This window comes from Hemicordylus capensis, chromosome 14, assembly GCF_027244095.1.
Source record: "Hemicordylus capensis ecotype Gifberg chromosome 14, rHemCap1.1.pri, whole genome shotgun sequence".
Classification (NCBI taxonomy): domain Eukaryota; kingdom Metazoa; phylum Chordata; class Lepidosauria; order Squamata; family Cordylidae; genus Hemicordylus; species Hemicordylus capensis.
In genome coordinates, this window is record NC_069670.1 from 12,912,572 (window position 1) to 12,931,452 (window position 18,881).

An 18,881-nucleotide genomic window follows, 5' to 3' on the forward strand; every position below is an offset into this window, starting at 1 on the left:
TCTGGATTTTTTGTTTTTTAAGAAAATGCCATTTATCTTTATACTCATAAAATGATACAGTTCTGGCAAGTATAGAAATATGTAATAAATTATACGGAATGTTCCTCGGTCCCTGCCCGGCACGGCTGCCCTGCTGTGAATCCCCTCTCACGAAAAATAAGACAGGCCGCAGCAAACCGGACACCACCACCACCCCCCGCCCCTACCCCAAACGAACATTTCCTCTTTGGTATCAAAATCCGCCTTGGGTGAGACGCGGGCGGCAGCCGCTGCCCGAATCATGGCCCTCCGACGCTGCCCTCCCCGTAGCCTCTGAAATTGTGACGAAGCTTCCGACAGGGAGAGCCCACTGAAGACCTTCCCGAACTGGAGAAGTGGGGAGGGGGCCAGCCAGAGGTCACCTAGCAGAGCTTGGAATCGAGGCCGGAGAAAACTGAGCTTCCGGCGTTCCCTTATTCTCAACGGTTTCTGTCGATGCCCAGGGGAGCTGGTCTGGTGGTAGTGAGTGAGCATGACTACCCTTAGCATAACCCTTTGCTAAGCAGGGTGGCCCTGGTTGGCATTTGAACGGGAGACAACACGTGTGAGCACTTAGGGGTTGGGACCACTTTGGGAAAGGTTCCCAGTTCCCTCCCTGGCCGCATCTCCAAGATAGGGCTGAGAGAGACTCCTGCCTGCCACCTTGGAGAAGCCGCTGCCAGTCTGGGTAGACAATGCTGAGACAGATGAACCAAGGGTCTGACTCAGTAGAAGGCAGCTTCTTCTGTTCCTGTCCCTGGCTGCACTGACCGTCTGTAGCTGAGTGTATATTTTAAAAAATTGTCAGCTAGGATTTTCACAGGCTGAGCAATCCTTTGGGTATCACTCGGCTGTACCCAATCCTTTCCTGCAGGGCCTGGTTCATGCCGCTACCAGACTGGGGATCTCGTGGGTAATGGTGCAAGCACACGCTTGCACGCACACCCCTCCTGGCCACCACAGACGTGACGACATCCGCGACTGGTGTTCCACACAGTGGCCTGGGGGGTCGGCCCAGACCAAGAGCAGGGTAAGAATTTAAGCTGTCAAAGAAGCGACGCATGTTGAAATCTTGCTTTCTGAGAACGGGGCCTCTGTGTGGAACGCCTCTGCTAGCGCATCATGCGCAATCTGGAGGTGAAATGTGTATGCCTGCTTCACCACTACGCAGAGAAGAGGGCACATTTGATAAAAGCCTCGTGCCCACGACCCACCTCTGCTGCCCTTGCTAAAAAGGAGGGAGAGCCAAAAACCCGGAGAGGGGACGCAGAAAAACAAGATCCTGTCGGGACAGGTCATGAAATGCCCCAGGGGAAGGACAGCTTCTCACACCACACTTCCCACCACCTCTTCCAGAAACGGACCAGCGGTGGACACGCTCCACACAACCCCTTCCGTGAGGCATGAATGAAACCAAAGTTTCCCTACAGCCGGAGAAGTAGGAACGTGACCCAGAACAGCCAGCTACTGAACTGGGGGTTGGGATGGGGTTGGGAATGCAAGCCGATTTAGCTTTGCAGAGAAGTTGGCAGACGGGTCTGGCTCGGGGATAGGTCGGGTTCCTCCGAAATACCACTACGCAGCCCCCCCGCACTTTGAAGGAGGCTCGTCTCTGCTCACCGGACAGCTGTTCTTTGCTCAACATTCTCCCTGTCTGGTTAGCTCTGGCGGCTGGCCGGCCCGCCACAGATTCGGGACCACTTTCCCTTTCAGGACCCTGGCCGTGGCACTCAGGGATGGGAAGGAGGCAGTTCCTTGCAAGCCGCAGTCTGACGTTCTGTATATAAAAATAATATTTTCCTTTCTTCTCCTGCCCCAGTTGGCGGTGACAGGGTGTGAGCCTCGGCGATGGGTGCAGATGAGACAAAATGGCGCGTGGGGGGTGGTGGTAATAGAAGCCATCCGGTGTTTTCCAAAGAAACTAAACTCCCCGAGATCACGCCCTCCCGCCCCCAGATAAGGAGTCCACATGCCAAGGAGCCGGGCATCTCGACTGAACCAGCGAGCAACTTCTTCCTCCCAAGGATCGGCGTCCTTGGTATGGCCCTCACACAGGCACAAAAGCTTTCCACGACCCGCCATTTCCGCCTCGTCCCTGGAATCCCACCTCTCGGCGCCCGAGGGCATGGGCTGGGAACTTCCGGGGCCAAAGTGGGTAGGGGGGGAAAAATAAAAATTGTTCTTTGTAAACATGGATTGTCCTTTAGTTTTTCTCTCTCTTTTAAAAAAAAACCCACGCACAATTGGAGAGGTGAGGAGGTGTGTGGGGGGGGGAGAGTGGGGCAGGCACCCCTCCCCGGCGTCTCCCCTCGTGAGACTCTGGCCTCCGACGCGTCATTGCACCCAACCTTCTCGTGCCTGCAGGTAGATACATTCGTAGGCGGTTCGGGGAGAAAAGGTCGCGCTTCCGGGGCCGGTAGATATGACTGGGTTAAAAAGACCCCTTCCACACAACAGTGAAGGTGATGTCCGTCTGTCTGGAGAGGGGGTGGAGAGTCGCGCCCATCCGCCCCACCCAGCAAGCGGGCTGTGCCACTATCCGCCGGGTTGTTCTGGTTATACCGGCAGCTGGATCCACCCAGAAGTGGCCAGTGGCGGTGGCCTGTTTCCGGCCCGGGGGTGGCCCCTTCCCACCAGGCCGAGAGTCCACCTTTTTCTGTGTTTGCCCATCCGGGACCCTCCCAGGCTCCTCACACCTTCAGCGTCTTGTCAGGCCCGCCGCCACTCGGGCTGCTGGCAACGCTGCTGCCGCCGCCGTCGCCACCCCCGCTTTTCTTTTTCCGCAAAGTCTCGATCCAGCTGGTGCTGGGGCGGCCGCTGAAGCTGGAGAGCGCCAGGGAGCTGAGGCGCATGTTTTTGCCGGACATGATAAGCTCGCCGAAGCCCTCCTGGTGGGAGAAGGCGTAGCCCGAGCGCTGTGATCTGACGCGGCCGACACGGCCCATGCATCGGTGCTGAGTCTTCTGCTTCTTCCGCACCAACTGCGTATAGCGCACCTGAGGAGAAAGTTGCAGAGCACAGGGAGAGAGAGAGAGAGAGAGAGCACACAAGGAAGAGTCAACAAGAATATATCGCATGAAAATAACTTTGGAACTCCCTTCCCTCCCACAAGAGGGGCTTCATCAGTCGCCCTCTCTTAGCTTTAAAAATAATTTTTAAAACCTCCTTTTCCAAGTAGCTTTTAAAAACTGGCTGTAATGGGGTCTTCACTGCCAATTAGTTTTCAGTCCTGACTGCTGTTTTGCCTTGCAAAGGACTATATTATTGCCACTGTCTTTTATTCTGTTTTATGACATTAGTTTATTGGGTTTTATTCAAGAAATAAAAAGAGCACATCATATCCACAGACACAAAGAAGAGCAGAAACACAATATCCACCGTAAAATAATAAAAGCAATAAAATATATTGTTTTTATTCTTTTACGGTGGATATTGTGTTTTTACTCTTTTACTGTAAGCTGTCCGAAGGAGCAGCATATAATTTTTTTCCCCAAAAAATAAAAGCATACATGTCTAAATGCCTCCTCTAAATCTCTTAATTTGCTCTTTTAAACTTGCTGGAAATTTGCACCCACTTTTATTTCTTCACTGCATTTCTTTGTATAAAATCTTTGTCAAATTTAGTAGGATTTCACAAATTTTACGACGTTGGAAATATATCAGCCAGGGACAAGAGTACAAAAACTCATAATTAAGAAGCTAAAAGCTGTGGAGCATCACAATTCAATCTCCAGTGACGTTTCTCCGATACAGCTTTGAAATCTGCACCTTAGGTGTCTGGCGATGTACAGATGATATCATGTCAGACCCCGGAAAAGGGTAAATATTATCTGATACATTATTGTTTATGGAATATTATTAAGGTATGTTATTACTATTAATAATATTCTCTGCCACAAGATGTGACAGCCAACAACCTGGATGGCTTGAAGAGGGATTTGGATAACTTCATGGAGGAGACAGAGGCCCATCGACAGCTACTAGTCTGAGGGCTAAAGGCCACCTCTAGCCTCAAAGGCAGGAAGCCTCGGAGTACCAGTTGCAAGGGAGTAACAGCAGGAGAGAGGGCAAGCCCCTTTCAACTCCTGCCTGTAGGCTCCCAGTAGCATCTGGTGGGCCACTGTGGGAAACAGGATGCTGGACTAGATGGGCTTCCTTGGGCATGATCCAGCAGGCATATGCATCTGCTCCAGGTGTGAACAAATCTTCACTCCAATTCCGCCAGTTCGCATAATTGTGTCAATTTCATGCCATATCCACTCATTGCCTCTGCGTCCCGTCCACTCTCCAAGGAACTCAAGAGGTCCCTCTGTGCGGCTCACAACAGCCTTAGGAGACAGGCTAGGCTGAAAGAGTCGTCTCTCACACGCCTGCACCCTGCCAAACTCACCGTATCCGAGAGCTCCGGCTTCAGGTCCAGTTTGAGGAAACGGAAGGCGACCACAGGCATGATGCACACGACGGTGGTGAGGGCTATGGTCAGCCACACGGCAGGCTGGGCTAGTGTGTTCTGGGCATTTCCTGGACAGGAAGAGGAGAGAGAGGAGAGAGAGCGCAAGGCAGGTGAGCAAGAGGGGTGCGATTCTCCCCGCCGTGCCGTGCACTTGGGCAACAGAAGGACTAGCAATCAACTTGCCCGTGAGACAGAAAGTGGTGCCGTGAGCGTGCCGGAGCACACACACCTCCCTTCCTACCCAACAGCCAGAGGGGCTCTTACCCCTGGACTTCCGGGCCAAAGTCCAGGGCCTCCACAGCCCCTGGGGGGCCCCCCAAATCCACTTTAGTCTGTCCCAGGGGGTGTGGTCGCCACGCTGGGTGGGCAAGTGTGGCCTCTGCTTTAGAGGCAGAGGCGGGGAGTGTGGAACGAAATGTCTGGGATGGGGATATGCTTAAGTTGCGTGTTGGAATGTTTCTGCTGACGCATATTTGCAGAAGTATAAAGGTAAGGGTAAAGTTGTGCCGTTGAGTCGATATCAACTCCTGGCAGCCACAGAGCCCTGTGGTTGTCTTTGCTAGAATCCAGGAGGGGTTTACTACTGCCATCTCCTGCCCAGTATGAGATGATGCCTTTCAGCATCTTTCCTATATCACTGCTGCCTGATATAGGTGTTTCCCTTAGTCTGGGAAACATACCAGCAGGGATTTGAACCAGCAACCTCTGGCTTGCTAATCAAGTCATTTCCCCACTGTGCCATGAGGTGGGCAAACCTGTTTTATTTATTATTTATTTAAAATATTTATACCCCGCCCCTCCAGTGCAGTACAGCTCGGGGCAGCTCACAACAAGAAGATAGACACAGATACAATAAAAGTAATAAAATTAACTAGATGTTTTAAAAAGTCAGATTAAAAACCACAAATTATTTTTATTATGTGTTTTAACTTTTGTCAACCGCCTTGGGGTTGTTTTTAGCGAAAGGCGGTATAGAAATCTAACCATAAATCAATAAATAAAACGATTAGGTTCAAATTACAACTGAAAATGACAAAAAGCTAAAGAAGCTAAAGGATTATATTCTTCCATCCTTGTGAGTTCAGTTGCTGTCTGTGCACTCAAGAATCCATGTGTTCAAAACACTGTGTGTGTCACGGTGTGTGTGTGTGCATGTGTGTGTGTGTAGGGGGATGATGCTTAACTTACAGTGAGGGGGTGGGGTGGAGGCTCCAAAAGCCTTTAGGTCCAGGCTCCAAAATTTCCTAGATGTTCCTCTGCCAACAACTCCCAGCTGCAGGGCAGTCACAGCAGGAGAGAGGGCATGCCCTCCTCTCCCCAGAGGCATCTGGTGGGCCACTGTGGGAAACAGGATGCTGGACTCGATGGGCCTCTTTGGGCCTGATCCAGCCGGGCTGTTCTAATGTTCTGAAACAGAGACGCGGGCTTCACACTCACCAACAAAACGGAACTGGTTTGGGAAGAGCTGGAAGAGGCCGTCGCTATGCATGGCGAAGAGGATGGCGAAGTAAACAGCTAGGCTGCCCCAGATGAAGAAATGGTTGATGGCCGTCCAGAATCCGGTATCTAGTCCAATCTGTGGAGAGTCAGGGGGAGGTCAGCAGGGCACCCTGGGTGGAGGAGGAAATGCACAGCTGCTTCTGGCTACCCTTTCCCTGCAAACCTCTGCCCTTCATCCACACGACTCACTGGTCTTGCAGAGACCTGCATCACGCCACAGAGCTGGGGTTCTCAAACCCGGGTCCCCAGGCGTCACTGGGGATGATGGGAGTTGTAGTCCAACCGCATCTGAGGATCCAAGTTTGAGAACTCTGGCCACAGCGTCAAAGACCTTCTGGAATAAGACTGCCCTGCCTAAACAACAACAACAACAACTTATATACTGCTTTTCAACAAAAGTTTCCAAAGTGGTTTACATAGAGAAATAACAAACAAATAAGATGGCTCTCTGTCCCCAAAGGGCTCACAATCTAAAAAGAAACATAGACAGACACCAGCAACAGTCACTGGAGGGATGCTGTGCTGGGGGTGGAGAGGGCCAGTTACTCTCCCCCTGATAAATAAAGAGAATCACCACGTTAAAGACAGCCAAGGAAGAAGCCATCTCTCCTGGGGAGCAAAGTCTCCGGATAAGGGGCCACTGCCGAAAAGGCCCATCTCTGGTACCCAGCCCTCCCAAATTCTGTGCATACCCCCCTGCTAGCCAGGAGCAGAAATCAAAACAGGCGAGGGGAGGTCCTACCTGGACACTGACAACAATGACGAGGGAGGTTGCCACAGTGACGGCGAAGGACTGGTAATCGGCAAGATGGGCATTGTCGCTGAAGACCCCGTATGGGATGAAGAACATGAAGACGGAGGTGTAGATCCCCTGGGCGATGCAGATGAAAAACTCCCGCTTGTTGAAGAGGAGGTTCAGCTGCCCGGGTTCGTACAGTTTGGGGTACTCCAGACTGCGATGCTCAGGCACATCCTGGAAGAGAAGAAAGCAGGACTCACTGCAACAGAGGCAGCTGCCACATACTGAGTCAGACCCTTGGTCCATCTAGCTCAGGACTGGGTACACAGACTGGCAGCGGCTTCTCCAAGATTGCAGGCAGGAGTCTCTCTCGGCCCTATCTTAGAGATGCTGCCAGGGAGGGGACTGGGAGCCTTCTGCATGCAAGCAAGAAGATGCTCTTCCCAAAACGGCCCCACCCCCTGAGGGGAATATCTCCCAGTGCTCCTCTTCCCATTTTCCCTGGCCTCGTTTTCTTCCCCTTCCGCCTCCTCCTGACCCCGAATCCCATGGAATTTGCCCATGAGCAGGGGCAGGACTCAGCACCCCGAAAATCCCCGCTCACTTTTCAAAATGCCACCTTGAACACTCTTGGAGTGGGAAGTCAAGCTATGGTGGGGTTTTTTGTTGTTTTTTTAAGTGTGTATCCCACGAATCTGCCCTGGCCCCACATCATAGGGGGCTAATTAAACCTGAGCAAACACAGGACTTCTGATGGTTGCTGGAAAGGGTGGCGCTGGGGTGCCCTTGCACAGAACTAAAACAGAATTTAGACTGACCTGGTCAAAGACACCCATGGCGAGCACAGGCAGCGAGGTGTAGACGATGTTGTAAAGCGTGATGAAGTACTGATCGTACACGGTCTTGGGAAAGAGAGGATGAAGTAAGCGTCAGAAGGAGCAAGAGGGAAAAGGGGGAGATGCCCCACTCTGGTCTCGAGACCCCAGGCGCTCGGGTTCTCTGCAACCCTTTCCACCAGAGACCACCCCTATAGAAAGAAATCCAGCTCCAGGATTTAGGAGCCGTAGGAAAGGGCCCATGGAGCAGTTTTGCCGGTGGGAGATGCCAGGTTCCGTCCTGGGCTCCTTCGAACGGGACCTTCGACATGCCAAAGGGTGCTCTCCCACCCGAGGGATGGTCTCTTTCCTCATCCGCAGGAACACAGTAAGTTGCCGCACACCGTGTCAGACTCGGGGTCCATCGGGCTCAGGATTTTCGGCTCTGTCTGGCAGTGGGGCGCTTTCCAGATCAGACCCTGCCATGGGGTCAGGTCGGATCTCGGAAGGGTGCTTCCACACTTCCTGCCTCGTGACACGGCAGTCCCTACACGGACAACAGGGTGCTGTTCGCGTTGCCAGTGCCTTGTTTCGGATGTAATCGCTGTGATATAGAGCTGGGACGTCGTATATCCCGTGTAAGAAAGTGTTGGTTTTTTCGGGTTGCAAGTCTTTTTGTGAGACTGCTCCCCCTGCAGGTTTTATGTTTGAATGCGGTTTGCCGGAACGAGGCATTTGGCTGCTTTTGAGTGGCTAACCTGGAAAGCGCCCAGCTCTCCAGGGTCCTAGGCAGGGGCCTTTCCCAGCCCTATCTGGAGATGCTGCCAAGGAGTGACCCTGAGCTACGGCTCCATCCGCAAAGGAGGCATACACAGGTCTCCCAGGCAGTGTGCCCTCTAACAAGGATTCCCAGATGGTGTGGACAACTCCCAGATTCCCCAGCTGCCATGGCTTTTGCTGGGGGGTTATGGGAGTTGGAGTCCACAACCTCTGGGAATCCTCGTTAGAGTGCACACTGGTCCCACCCAGGCACTGGCCACGCCAAGACCTGCTTAGCTGCAACAAGGCAGCCCATCTCACGTGCCCGTTGACCCTGCTCTTCGGCTCCCTTCCAAAGCACAACTGCGGGGCTGAATTCTTGACTCGCGACTAAGAGCAACAGACCAGGGAGTAGCAGTTACACCCGAGTAATGAAGCCATCCCCGCTCGCCCCCCCACCCCCGGAGCAGCACCTGGGCAGAGAAGCCGCAGAAGAAGCCGAACCAAAAATGCACCATGGTGAAGGCAAAGTTCTTGTAGAAGAAGTAACAGAGGAACTTGCACATCCGCAGGTAGGACCAGCGCCCGTGGACCAACAGGAGGCGCTGCAGGAACTTGAACTGCGAGAAGGAGTAGTCGGAAGCCAACACCGCCTGGATGCCCTCTTGGCCGCTGATGCCCACGCCGATGTGGGCCGCTGTGGGAAGGCAGACGGGGTGTCAGGTTGCACACGCCAAGCTGAGATTCCCAACTCCCGCCCCAGGAGCACACTACAGGAGCGGAATGTTCGCGGGCTTATTTGGCACTTAACAGACAAGCAGGTGGGCAGAGCTAATGGAACTCAGTGGCAAGGAGTGGAGGAAAGGAGAGGAAAGTTCTCGGCTTGAAGACAGTCCCTCAAAACAGTTATAGTCCCTTCTGCTTTTGAGGGGAAAAGGTGCCTAAAACTCCCTTCATGCTCATGCACAGGCTCAGGGATATACTGAAACATTTTGTTGCAGATCCATAGTTTTTGTTGTTGTTAATTATTATTAATAATAAAAATAATAACAATAAAATATATATTTCATATTTCCATCCTGCCTTTCCTCCCAGGAGTACAATGCAACTTATTATATACTGTAATATAATATAATAAACATATTATTAATATGTATATATTGCGTTTTAACAAAAAAGCTCTCAAAGGAAAACAAAATAAGGCATAAGAAAGGAAGGAATACGCATACAAGGGGAGGCATGATAGACGTCAATAAAATCAGGCATGGTGTGGAGAGAGTGGAGAGAGAAAAGCTTTTCTCCCATCTCATAACACTAGAACCGGGGGGGTCATCCGATGAAACTGATTCCCAAGAAATTCAGAACCAACAAAAGGAAGTACTTTTTCACACAAGGCATAATAAACTTGTGGAATTCTCTGCCACATGATGTGGTGACTGCCAGCAGCCTGGATAGCTTTAAGAGGGGTTTGGATAAATTCCTGGAGGGCAGATCTATCAAGGGCTACTAGACTGAGGGCTATAGGCCACCTCCAGCCTCCAAGATGCCTCTCAATACCAGTTGCAGGGGAGCAACAGCAGGAGAGAGGGCATGCCCTCCCCTCACCATGTGCCTGTAGGCTTCTTAGGGGCATCTGGTGGGCCGCTGTGGGGAACAGGGTACTGGACTACTTGGGCCTTGGGCCTGGGCTGTTCTTATGTTCTTAATCCTGTAAGGGAGACTGGCGCAAGGTCGCACAGAGTGAGCTCCATGGGAGGATCTGAACTCGTGCCTAGTCTCCTAGTCTGACCATCTATCTCACCACTGCCCCATGCCAGCCATACAGATCTGCTCCCAGGGGTGGGACTCACTCTTGATCATGCTGACGTCGTTGGCTCCGTCCCCAATGGCCAGTGTGACGGCCTTCTTGTACTTCTTCACCAGCTCCACCACCTGGGCCTTCTGCAAGGGGGTGACGCGGCAGCAGATGACCGCCTTGCAGGCGCACGCCGTCTCCAGGAACTCCAGCTCCATGTCGGCCTCCAGGGCGTGTGCCTGCGGGGAAGGGAGGGAGGGGCGGTTGGGGACAGGGCTGCAGAAATCCACTAGTCTACTAGTCTATGGAGAGCAAAAAACGATCCCTGGCGAGTGAAGAATGAGCAACATACCAACATTCTACTTGGCGAGTAAGATATTTCGTCTGGCTGATAAGCTAAGCCAACATTTCTTCACCCCTGTAGGGGGAAGATAGCAGAATAGCCAACATGCTGGCTGGTATAGCGCCTTGAGTCAGAACCTCTGGCGGCAGGCCAGGTGAGGGGTTCGATCCCCGGCGGGTGCCCTGGGAAAAGGGGCCAGCCAAAATGTTAAGAAGTCAGGAGCTAACAGGAATCACTTCCCTGCCACCTGCAGATTTGGAAGTACTCGTTACAGTCCGAGACCGGCATCAGAAATCACAGGATCATACAAACCAAGAACAGAAAGTTTAGCACGACAGAGAAGAAAGCAAGGTGTACATATGAAATTAGCTAAATGACAGTTTACCTGCAGAGCTGTGGGCAAGTTGCGCTGTAAAGAGGCCCCCCGTCCAAGAAAGGGAGGTAAGGGAAGCGGGAACATGGGGAATGGGGTCATAGCTCAGGGGAAGAGCATCTGCTTTGCATGCAGAAGGTCCCAGTTTCAGTCCCTGGCGGCAGCATCACCAGGCAGGGCTGAGAGAGACTCTTGCCTGGAACCTTGGAGAGCTGCTGCCAGTCAGTGTAGGCAATGCTGACTTAGATGGACCAAGGGCCTGACTCCATATAAAGCAGCTTCCTATGCTCCTAACGACACAGTTGGGGTGCTTTGGGGTCCCTGCCTAAGCTGACAGCAAAAGCCTGTCTTCTGTCTCTAGCATCAGACCTTCAGAGAGACGATCACTGCATATGAAGGTTCCATTCTCTAACCACCACTGTGAAGACTTCACCCCCTTACCAGGCTGTGCCCATTGATGACTAAGGCGTATTCTCCAGCGACGGCCTCCAGCACCGACGTCAGCTTGGAGGCAGGGAGATTCTCCTGGTAGGTGAACCCGTTCCCCAGGGGCTGTGACGAGTCCAACATTTTCTCACGGGCCTTTCTATCCGCGGAGGAGAAGCGGGGAAAGGCAGAAATCAGACTCAACAGAAGAGCAAACGTTCCCGCTCTTTCTAAACTCCAGGGCCAGATTACTTACTGTATTTACTTATTTTATTTATTTAACATATTTTTATACCACCCAAAACGTACGTCTCTGGGCGGTTCACAACAAAACAAAAACAGAAAGCAAAACATGAGTTAAAACAAAAACAAAAAGTTTAAAACAGGGATGTATTGCACTGATTAAATTACACAACTCCAGCCCTCCAGCTGTTCCTGGACTACAACTCCCATCAACCCCTGGCTATTGGTGACGGTGGCTGGGGGTGATGGGACTTGTAATACGACAACAACTGAAGGACTGAAGTTGTGCACTCCTGGATTAGGGGCTTCAGGAGTGAGGTGGGTGCACCACTGAACTTTTCCTAGGGGTTCCCTATGGTGATCGGTGTTTATTCGGAATATTTGTATCCCTCCTACCCATGTTGGGGAGTGTCCGAAAGGGAAATGTTTTCAATAACCACTACAACTGGTAAACACAATAACGGAACAGCAAAGGAAATCCCAGCAGCAGCCATGAAAAACAAGAGTCAAAATTAATGGATCATGGGAGCTGATGTCCTCCGTGCACGCAGGAAGTGTGGAAGCACACTTCTGAGCTGCGCCCTGACCCCGTTGGCAGCCCCAAGCCACACTTTGCACCAGGCTCTGGCCGGCAGAAATCGGGGTTCTAGCACCCACCCTGCGGGCTCTGCCATTCTGATCTCTGCCCACCCCTGCTCTGGGGAGTCCGCAACACAATGATTGAGCCCGGCCCCGGCCTTCATCCGCTCACTCACCGCAATTCCTGCCGCACCTCCAAGACCGTGTGCCCCGTGACAATGAAGACCTCCGTCATCTCATCGGTCAGCATCTTGCAGGAGTAGCCAATATTCACAGCCGTCTCTGGGGAGGGGAGGGGAGGGGAGGGGAACAGCTGAGCACGGGGTCGGCGAGGCACTTCTCGCCCCTGAGCTAGGCTTAAGAACAGGGTTCCTGGACCTACCTTGAACGGCAGGGCTGAACCAAAGGGTGGGGTGCGGTGGTAAATATAGGGAGCATGCCCAGAATATTTTAAGCGTAATCATAACAGGAAGCTGCTTTCTACTGAGTCAGATCCTTGGTCCCTCTAGGGCAGGACGGTCTTCACGAACTGGCAGCAGCTCTCCAAGGTATCCAGTGGAGGTCCTTCCCAGCCATAAGAACGTAAGAGACAGCCCCGCCGGATCTGGCCCAAGGAGGCCTATCGAGTCCAGCATCCTGTTTCCCACAGGGGCCCACCAGAGAAGCCCACAGGTAAGAGCTGAGAGGGGCAGGCCCTCTCTCCTGCTCTTGCTCCCCTGCAGCCGGTATCTAGTGACTGGTATCTTGCCTCAGAAGCTGGAGGTGGGCTCAAAGGGATGACGATCGTGGGGTATCTGCCCCGCCAGCAGATACCAGGGATTGAATCTGGGCCCTTCGAGATGCAAAGCAGGCGCTTTGCCGCTGAACTAGTCTCGTTCCCAAAATAAGGGTTGGATATCAAACCTCTTTATCAACCAGTGGAGCTGCCTTTTGCAGAGTCAGGCCCTTGGGTCCAGCTAGCTCAGTACTGTCTACTCTGACTGGCAGCATCTCTTCAGTTCCTGGATGCCCTTGGGGTCTTTTATGTCCTTTGGGGTGTTTTTCATGGTTCTTATTGTTTTATGTGATTTTGATGGAGTTTTCTTGCATCTTGATTTTTGTAAACCGCCCAGGGATGGGAAAGGCAGCAGAGAAACAGAACTATAAACAAGCCAACGACCCACACACCCCCAAGCTTTGAATGTGCCCACTCACCCTGCTTATCTCCTGTCAACACCCAGATCTTGATGTTTGCCAGTGTGAGGAGGGCAATGGTCTCTGGAACTCCCTGCTGCAACTTGTCCTCGATGGCCGTAGCTCCCAGCAGCTGAAAGAACAGAACAATGATACACAACGAAATATTTTTTAAACAGAAATGCGCTCCCTGCTGAAATAAGAGCCTCCCCATCTCTGACAACTTTTTTAAAAGGCAGTTAAGACACCTTTGTTCACCCAGGCTTGGAATTAGACTTGTAGTTTTTAACACTGTGTTCAATTTTGTTTTAATTTTGTTTTAATTGGTGATGTTTTGTTCTAAACTGCCCAGAGATCTAAGTTTCTGGCAGTATATACATATGTTAAATACCCCTGCTAACTGAGCAGAGAGACACCTCTTAAAATGGTGACTCTCTTACATTTAGCAGGGGGAGAGCAACTGGCCCTCTCCAACCCCAGCACAGCATCCCTCCAGTGGCTGTTACTGGTATCTGCCTTATGTTTCTTTTTAGATTGTGAGCCCTTTGGGGACAGGGAGCCATCTTTATTCATGTATTATTATTATTTTTTCTATGTAAACCGCTTTGAGAACTTTGGTTGAAAGGCTGGAGGTGGCCTATAGCCCTCCGACTAGTAGCCGTTGATAGACCTCTCCTCCATGAAGTTCTCCAAACCCCTTTTAAAGCCATCCAGGTTGTTGGCTGTCACCACCTCTTGTAGCAGAGAGGCAGACACCTTAGGCACCTCTTGTGGCAGAGAGGCAGACACCTTAGAGGGGACCCTGTAAGCCCCGCCTACCATCATGTCGTTCTCCACTTCCTCGTAGATCCGGGCCACCCGCTCTTCGCGGCCCTCGCTGGCCCCGCTAGCTTGGTGGAGGCGCTCAGCCCACGCGGCGTAGAAGCTTTCTTCCAGGTCCCGGTAGGCGAGGACTAAAGTGCGCAGACCCTCGCCGGCGTATTCCTGGAAGTGAGCCGAGAAAGGTCAAGACGGGCGGCTGTGCCTCCCTCTCAAAGGTTCCTCTTTTTTCTAAGGGGGGGCGGGAAGAGAGCCGCCCCCAAGTGCTGGCAATTGGCTTCCACGAACCAGTGAGCCCGCCCTCCGCCTCTCCTCCAGCCCGCCCCCGTGCTCACATTCAGATGGTCGGTGGTCACGTTGTACAGCTCTTGGTTGCCCGGGTGCAGCCTCTCCAGCAAAATGGTGTCCGCCCCTTTGCAGTAGAGTCGGATCTGCCCCTCCTGGTTCCGTACTGGTGGGTGCATTTGGGGGTGGGGGGAGGAGAGGGGGAGTCAACATCGCAAGTTCAAACAGGAGGAGGCGTGATTACGCTCAGAGGACGGGTATCAAGAGACAAAATTAATAGAAAGGAGGACGCAGGATCTCAGGTGGCAGCACTGGGGGAAATCTCTGCCTGGAGAGCTGCTGCCAGTCAGAGCTGACAAGGCAGAGGCGGGCGGGCCAAGAGCTGGACTCCGTCAACAGCAGCTTCATACACGCTAAGGGTTCCAAACTAGCTCCCCGCCACCCACACTCTTTCCTCACCGATGACAGACATGCGCTTGCGGACGTTGTTGAAGTCCAAAATGGCGAGCAGCTGGTAGGTCACGGGCCGTCCCAGCTCCTGCACCGTGATCGTCTTGGGGGTGCGTGCGCGGAACACAAAGCCGAAATTGCGGGCAGCCGTCACCAGGGCTCCCTCGTCTGGGGACTGGGCTTTATAATACAGTTCCCCTGTCAGGAGAGGGGGGATAAAGGAGAGAGGACAAAAAGGGTCTGGTCAAGCCTAGACGAGAGAGGAAATCCATGCGCTACTCTGGTGAAGTCTTTTTACCGCTCTGTTGATTTCCCAGTGCAAATCCTCAATGAGAATTCCTCTCCCTAACCCACTTTCCCCCCACCCACCCAACAAAATACTGGGGAACTGGTCCTGTGGTAGCAAGCAGGGACTGTCCCCTTTGCTAAGCAGGGTCCATCCTGGTTTGAATTTGAATGGGAGACATCTGAGCACTGTAGGATATTCCCCCTAGGGGAGGAGGCTGTTCTGGGGAGAGCACCTGCCTGCTCACAGGCAGAAGGTTCCCAGTTCCCTGCCTGGCTGCACCTCCAAGATAGATCTGAGAGAGACTCCTGCCTGCACACTTGGAGAAGCCGCTGCCAGTCTGGGTAGACAATCCTGAGCTAGATGGACCAAGGGTCTGACTCAGTATAAAGCTGCTTCCTAGGTTCCTATGTACCTAACTAGCAAATTTACACCAGAAATAACTGGCACACATCTTAGCGAGTTCTGTTTTTTGTTTTTTTACACTTTCTAAAATAAACGAATAAATACATTTAACAGATGCTAATCAATAATGTGACATGGGGCCATTACTCAATGGTAAAGCACCTGCTGTACACGCAGAAGCTCTCAGGTTCACTCCCTGGCAGGATCTCCAGGTAGGAGGTGCCAGTGGCAATGAGTCCCACCCACCCCTGCAGGCCACCCAGCAGACTCTCCTCCCCCTGCGTCTTGACCCTCAGCACCCCGCTGAGTTAAGGCCCCAATCCCAACCTGGGTTCTTCTCCTCCGACATGACCGTGTGGCAGAGAGAGAGGAGGCGGAAGAACTCATGGACATGTGGGTCTCCAAGCTTGACCGCCTCCAGGAGGCCTGTGTCCCAGAAGGTGAACTTGGGGTCAGCCAGGGGGTTGAAGGAGAAGTCAACCGGTTCTGTCTTCTGGAAATCAAACGTGGGGGGTGGGGGTGGAGAGAAGAAAAGTCTGAACACTCGCAGCGATGCAAACAACAAGTATGGACCTGCCACAAAAAGTTGGAAGTATGTTCCTGGTTTGCACATGTTCCCTTGAGCCTGTGCCTGGCGAACGTTTTAGGCATCTTTCCCCCTCAGAGGCAGAAGAGGTTGTGCTTGCCTTGAAGGAGTATTCAAGCTGATAAATTTCCCACTCCTGTTATTCAAGCCCTCCTTCCTCCCCTCCTTGCCACTAGCTCCACCCACCTGGTTGTCTGTTAACTTTCCCTCTTGAGTCAGCAAACATTCCATTCCACTGAGTTACATTGCGGCCATTTATGGTATTTTTGCCCTCTAAGGGGTTTTCTCTTCATATTTTGGTGAAACTGAGATATCTGAGGGTTACCCTGAGTCTGCCACTACCCCCCTCTCGCCTGCAGGTGCTCTGGTTATGCATCCATAAGGATCATAACAGCTCCAGCTCTTTTGGAAACAAGATATAAGATGAAGTTTCTCGTGTGTCAAAAAAGCAAGCTGCTGCACAAACATAAAATTCACAGCAATAAGGCCCTGCCTGTAAACATACCACCTAAACAGACAAACCCGTAAGGGAAAAGGCAGGGGATTAGACCGTCAGACAGTCTGTTCTTTATGACCACACGTCCTATTACTGAGGTCCCACGGTTCTTACCTCCCCAAGCTCTGCCTTGTAACCCAGGACATCCAAAACATCACCTAGGAGGAGGGGAAAACAAGAAGTTATTTTCTTATAATGACTTTTTATAAGAAAAGTCGGGGGTGGAACTGTAGCTTAGGGGTGGAGAATCTGCTTGGCACGCAGGACGCCCTAAGATCAGCATCTCCAGGTCAGGCTGGGAAAGACCCCTGAGCCTGAAACCCTGGAGAGCGTCTGCCAATCAAGGCAAACAATACAGAGCTCGAAGGACCAAGCAAAGGTCTGTCTCAGCAGAAGGCGGCTTCCTACATTCCTGTGAATGTACAAGGCGGCATCAGGGAGGCAACGATCTTGATGATAAGCCAAGAGTTGAGATCAAACTGTTCTTTTTAATCATGAATCCTTAGCGTTCATACAACACTGTTAAAAGATCCAAGCGCTTCACAAACACTATCTGGTAGGGACCCCTTACAACAATCTTTTAAGGAAGGCTAGTGATTGCCCGCATATTGGCCATGAGGGAGGCCAAGGGTGGAAGAGAGACAGGGAAGACGCCTTGCTATTTAGCAAGTTCATGGGCAAGAACTTGCTGCTGCATTGGTTCTAAACTCGCCTTATCTACCAACTGGGCCAATTTCTTCAGTCATAAGGTCAGGGAAATTTTCACGAAAGGCAAAAACAGCTGCTCTCAAATGCTGAGAAGACTTTGAGTCTTGCAGAGCAGAAAAGGATGCAATTCTAAGGTCACCAAGTGAGTTCCTGAGAGAGAAGGGATTTGAACTCGGAACCTCTTGATTCATGGCTCACCCTCCTAGCCACGATTATCCAAGAGAGTTGTTAAGATACCTTTTTTTTAAAAAAGTCTGGGTGGTTTTTAAAATGTCTTAAGATGTTTTAGCTTGTGTTTTTGTTATATTGATTGCTTTTATGATATTTACCTGAACTGAAGACAACTCTGAATTTAAGACGACCCCCCCTTAAAGAAAAGTTCATAGCTCTATTTACCCAAAAGGGAAAGTACTCTGAATTTAAGATACTTCCTCTCCCATTTTTAACATCAAAGAACTTGGGGAAAACCTGGTTTCGGATTCAGGTAAATGAAGTAAATTTTTTAGTGGATGTAAACTACCCAGGCCTATTGACTGGGTGGTATAAACGTGACCAATAAATAATTCAATCCCATTTTTATCCCGCCCTTCCACAAAAGGTGACTACCCGCAGGGCATTTTTCACACAGCAGGTTTTACCATGAGTTTACTGAAAGGCTTTACTGCAAGTTCGAAGTTGCCCAAAAAAACTGATGCAGAAAGCGGACTTTTTTTTAAACCCGGGATATAAAATCGGGCGACACTCTAATGTGCTATGAAAAACCCGAATCGTGTGTGAAGTGCTCCCCGAGAGCTCGCAGGGGCTTTGGGGTAAATCTGGCCGATATGTGAACGCACCCCCTCCATTCCGGAGGAGATGGGAGCGAAAAGCCCTGTGTGAAAAAACGCCCTGGTGTGTCTGGAGAGTGACTTCACGGTGCTCCGTTCCCCGCTCTCCCAGCTTACCGTAGCTGTGCCGATTGACCGAACATTTGCTGAAGACCATGATGTTCTGGGTGAGGGTGCCCGTCTTGTCCGAGAAGATATACTCCACCTGCCCGAGCTCCTCGTTCAGCGTGGTGGTCCGGGCCTCGGCTGGCGTGCACCTCTTCCAACAGTACATCTTCTTGTCCCAGTTGATGAAGTAGCTGTGGCCCAGACGGATCACTTCCACGCTGTGCAGAACGGGGAGAGAGAGGTCAGAAGCGGGGCCCAGAGAGATCCAGACCCCCAACGCCAAGCCCCGCTGTGCCTGGCCACCCCGAAAAGCACGAATGGCGAATCGTGCACGAGCCAGGCCCACGGATTTCGGCCACGGGCAGCATCTCAAGGAACGGTTGCTCGTGGAGATTCTCGGCAACGTCTACCCCGTTAGAGAGGACGATACAGAGCAGGTGACAGTCTTGCTGCACTTGCAGCTCCCTGGGTTTTTCCAGCCCGACCCGACCCCCAAAACCATTCGGGTAAAATTGCCTTCATTTGTGCACAGAGCAAAGGGTTAGTGAGAGTCGAGGTTTGGTTAACAGTGAGGAAACGGTTGCACTCTCTCCAGGGAGTCATCTTTGCAAGACGTTTCCGTTCCCGTTCCTCTGACAACACGGATCACTTCTGGCAGCAGGGTTTGTGTTTTTGAAACTTTCAGAAGTGTCTAA

General features: G+C 51.7%; 1 protein-coding gene across 6 annotated transcripts in view; it reads right to left on the minus strand.

Moving 5' to 3' along the window:
- ATP8B2 (ATPase phospholipid transporting 8B2) overlaps positions 1 to 18,881 on the minus strand; it is a 40,110-nt gene continuing 21,229 nt past the window's right edge. For 4 of the 6 annotated variants that reach the window (XM_053278330.1, XM_053278329.1, XM_053278328.1 and 1 more), the window contains 16 exons: positions 18,196 to 18,404; positions 16,658 to 16,701; positions 15,789 to 15,954; positions 14,780 to 14,968; positions 14,371 to 14,486; positions 14,036 to 14,200; positions 13,238 to 13,349; positions 12,220 to 12,325; positions 11,237 to 11,381; positions 10,135 to 10,318; positions 8,758 to 8,981; positions 7,529 to 7,612; positions 6,714 to 6,944; positions 5,909 to 6,047; positions 4,409 to 4,539; positions 1 to 3,014 (listed from right to left, as the gene is read on the minus strand). In XM_053278330.1, coding sequence (XP_053134305.1) covers positions 2,709 to 3,014; positions 4,409 to 4,539; positions 5,909 to 6,047; positions 6,714 to 6,944; positions 7,529 to 7,612; positions 8,758 to 8,981; positions 10,135 to 10,318; positions 11,237 to 11,381; positions 12,220 to 12,325; positions 13,238 to 13,349; positions 14,036 to 14,200; positions 14,371 to 14,486; positions 14,780 to 14,968; positions 15,789 to 15,954; positions 16,658 to 16,701; positions 18,196 to 18,404 — 2,551 coding nt within the window. In that variant the 3' untranslated portion in view covers positions 1 to 2,708. Of the gene's footprint in view, positions 3,015 to 4,408; positions 4,540 to 5,908; positions 6,048 to 6,120; positions 6,326 to 6,713; positions 6,945 to 7,528; positions 7,613 to 8,757; positions 8,982 to 10,134; positions 10,319 to 11,236; positions 11,382 to 12,219; positions 12,326 to 13,237; positions 13,350 to 14,035; positions 14,201 to 14,370; positions 14,487 to 14,779; positions 14,969 to 15,788; positions 15,955 to 16,657; positions 16,702 to 18,195; positions 18,405 to 18,881 lie in introns of those variants that run through there. The other 2 variants (XM_053278331.1, XM_053278332.1) reach the window with 2 other exon arrangements.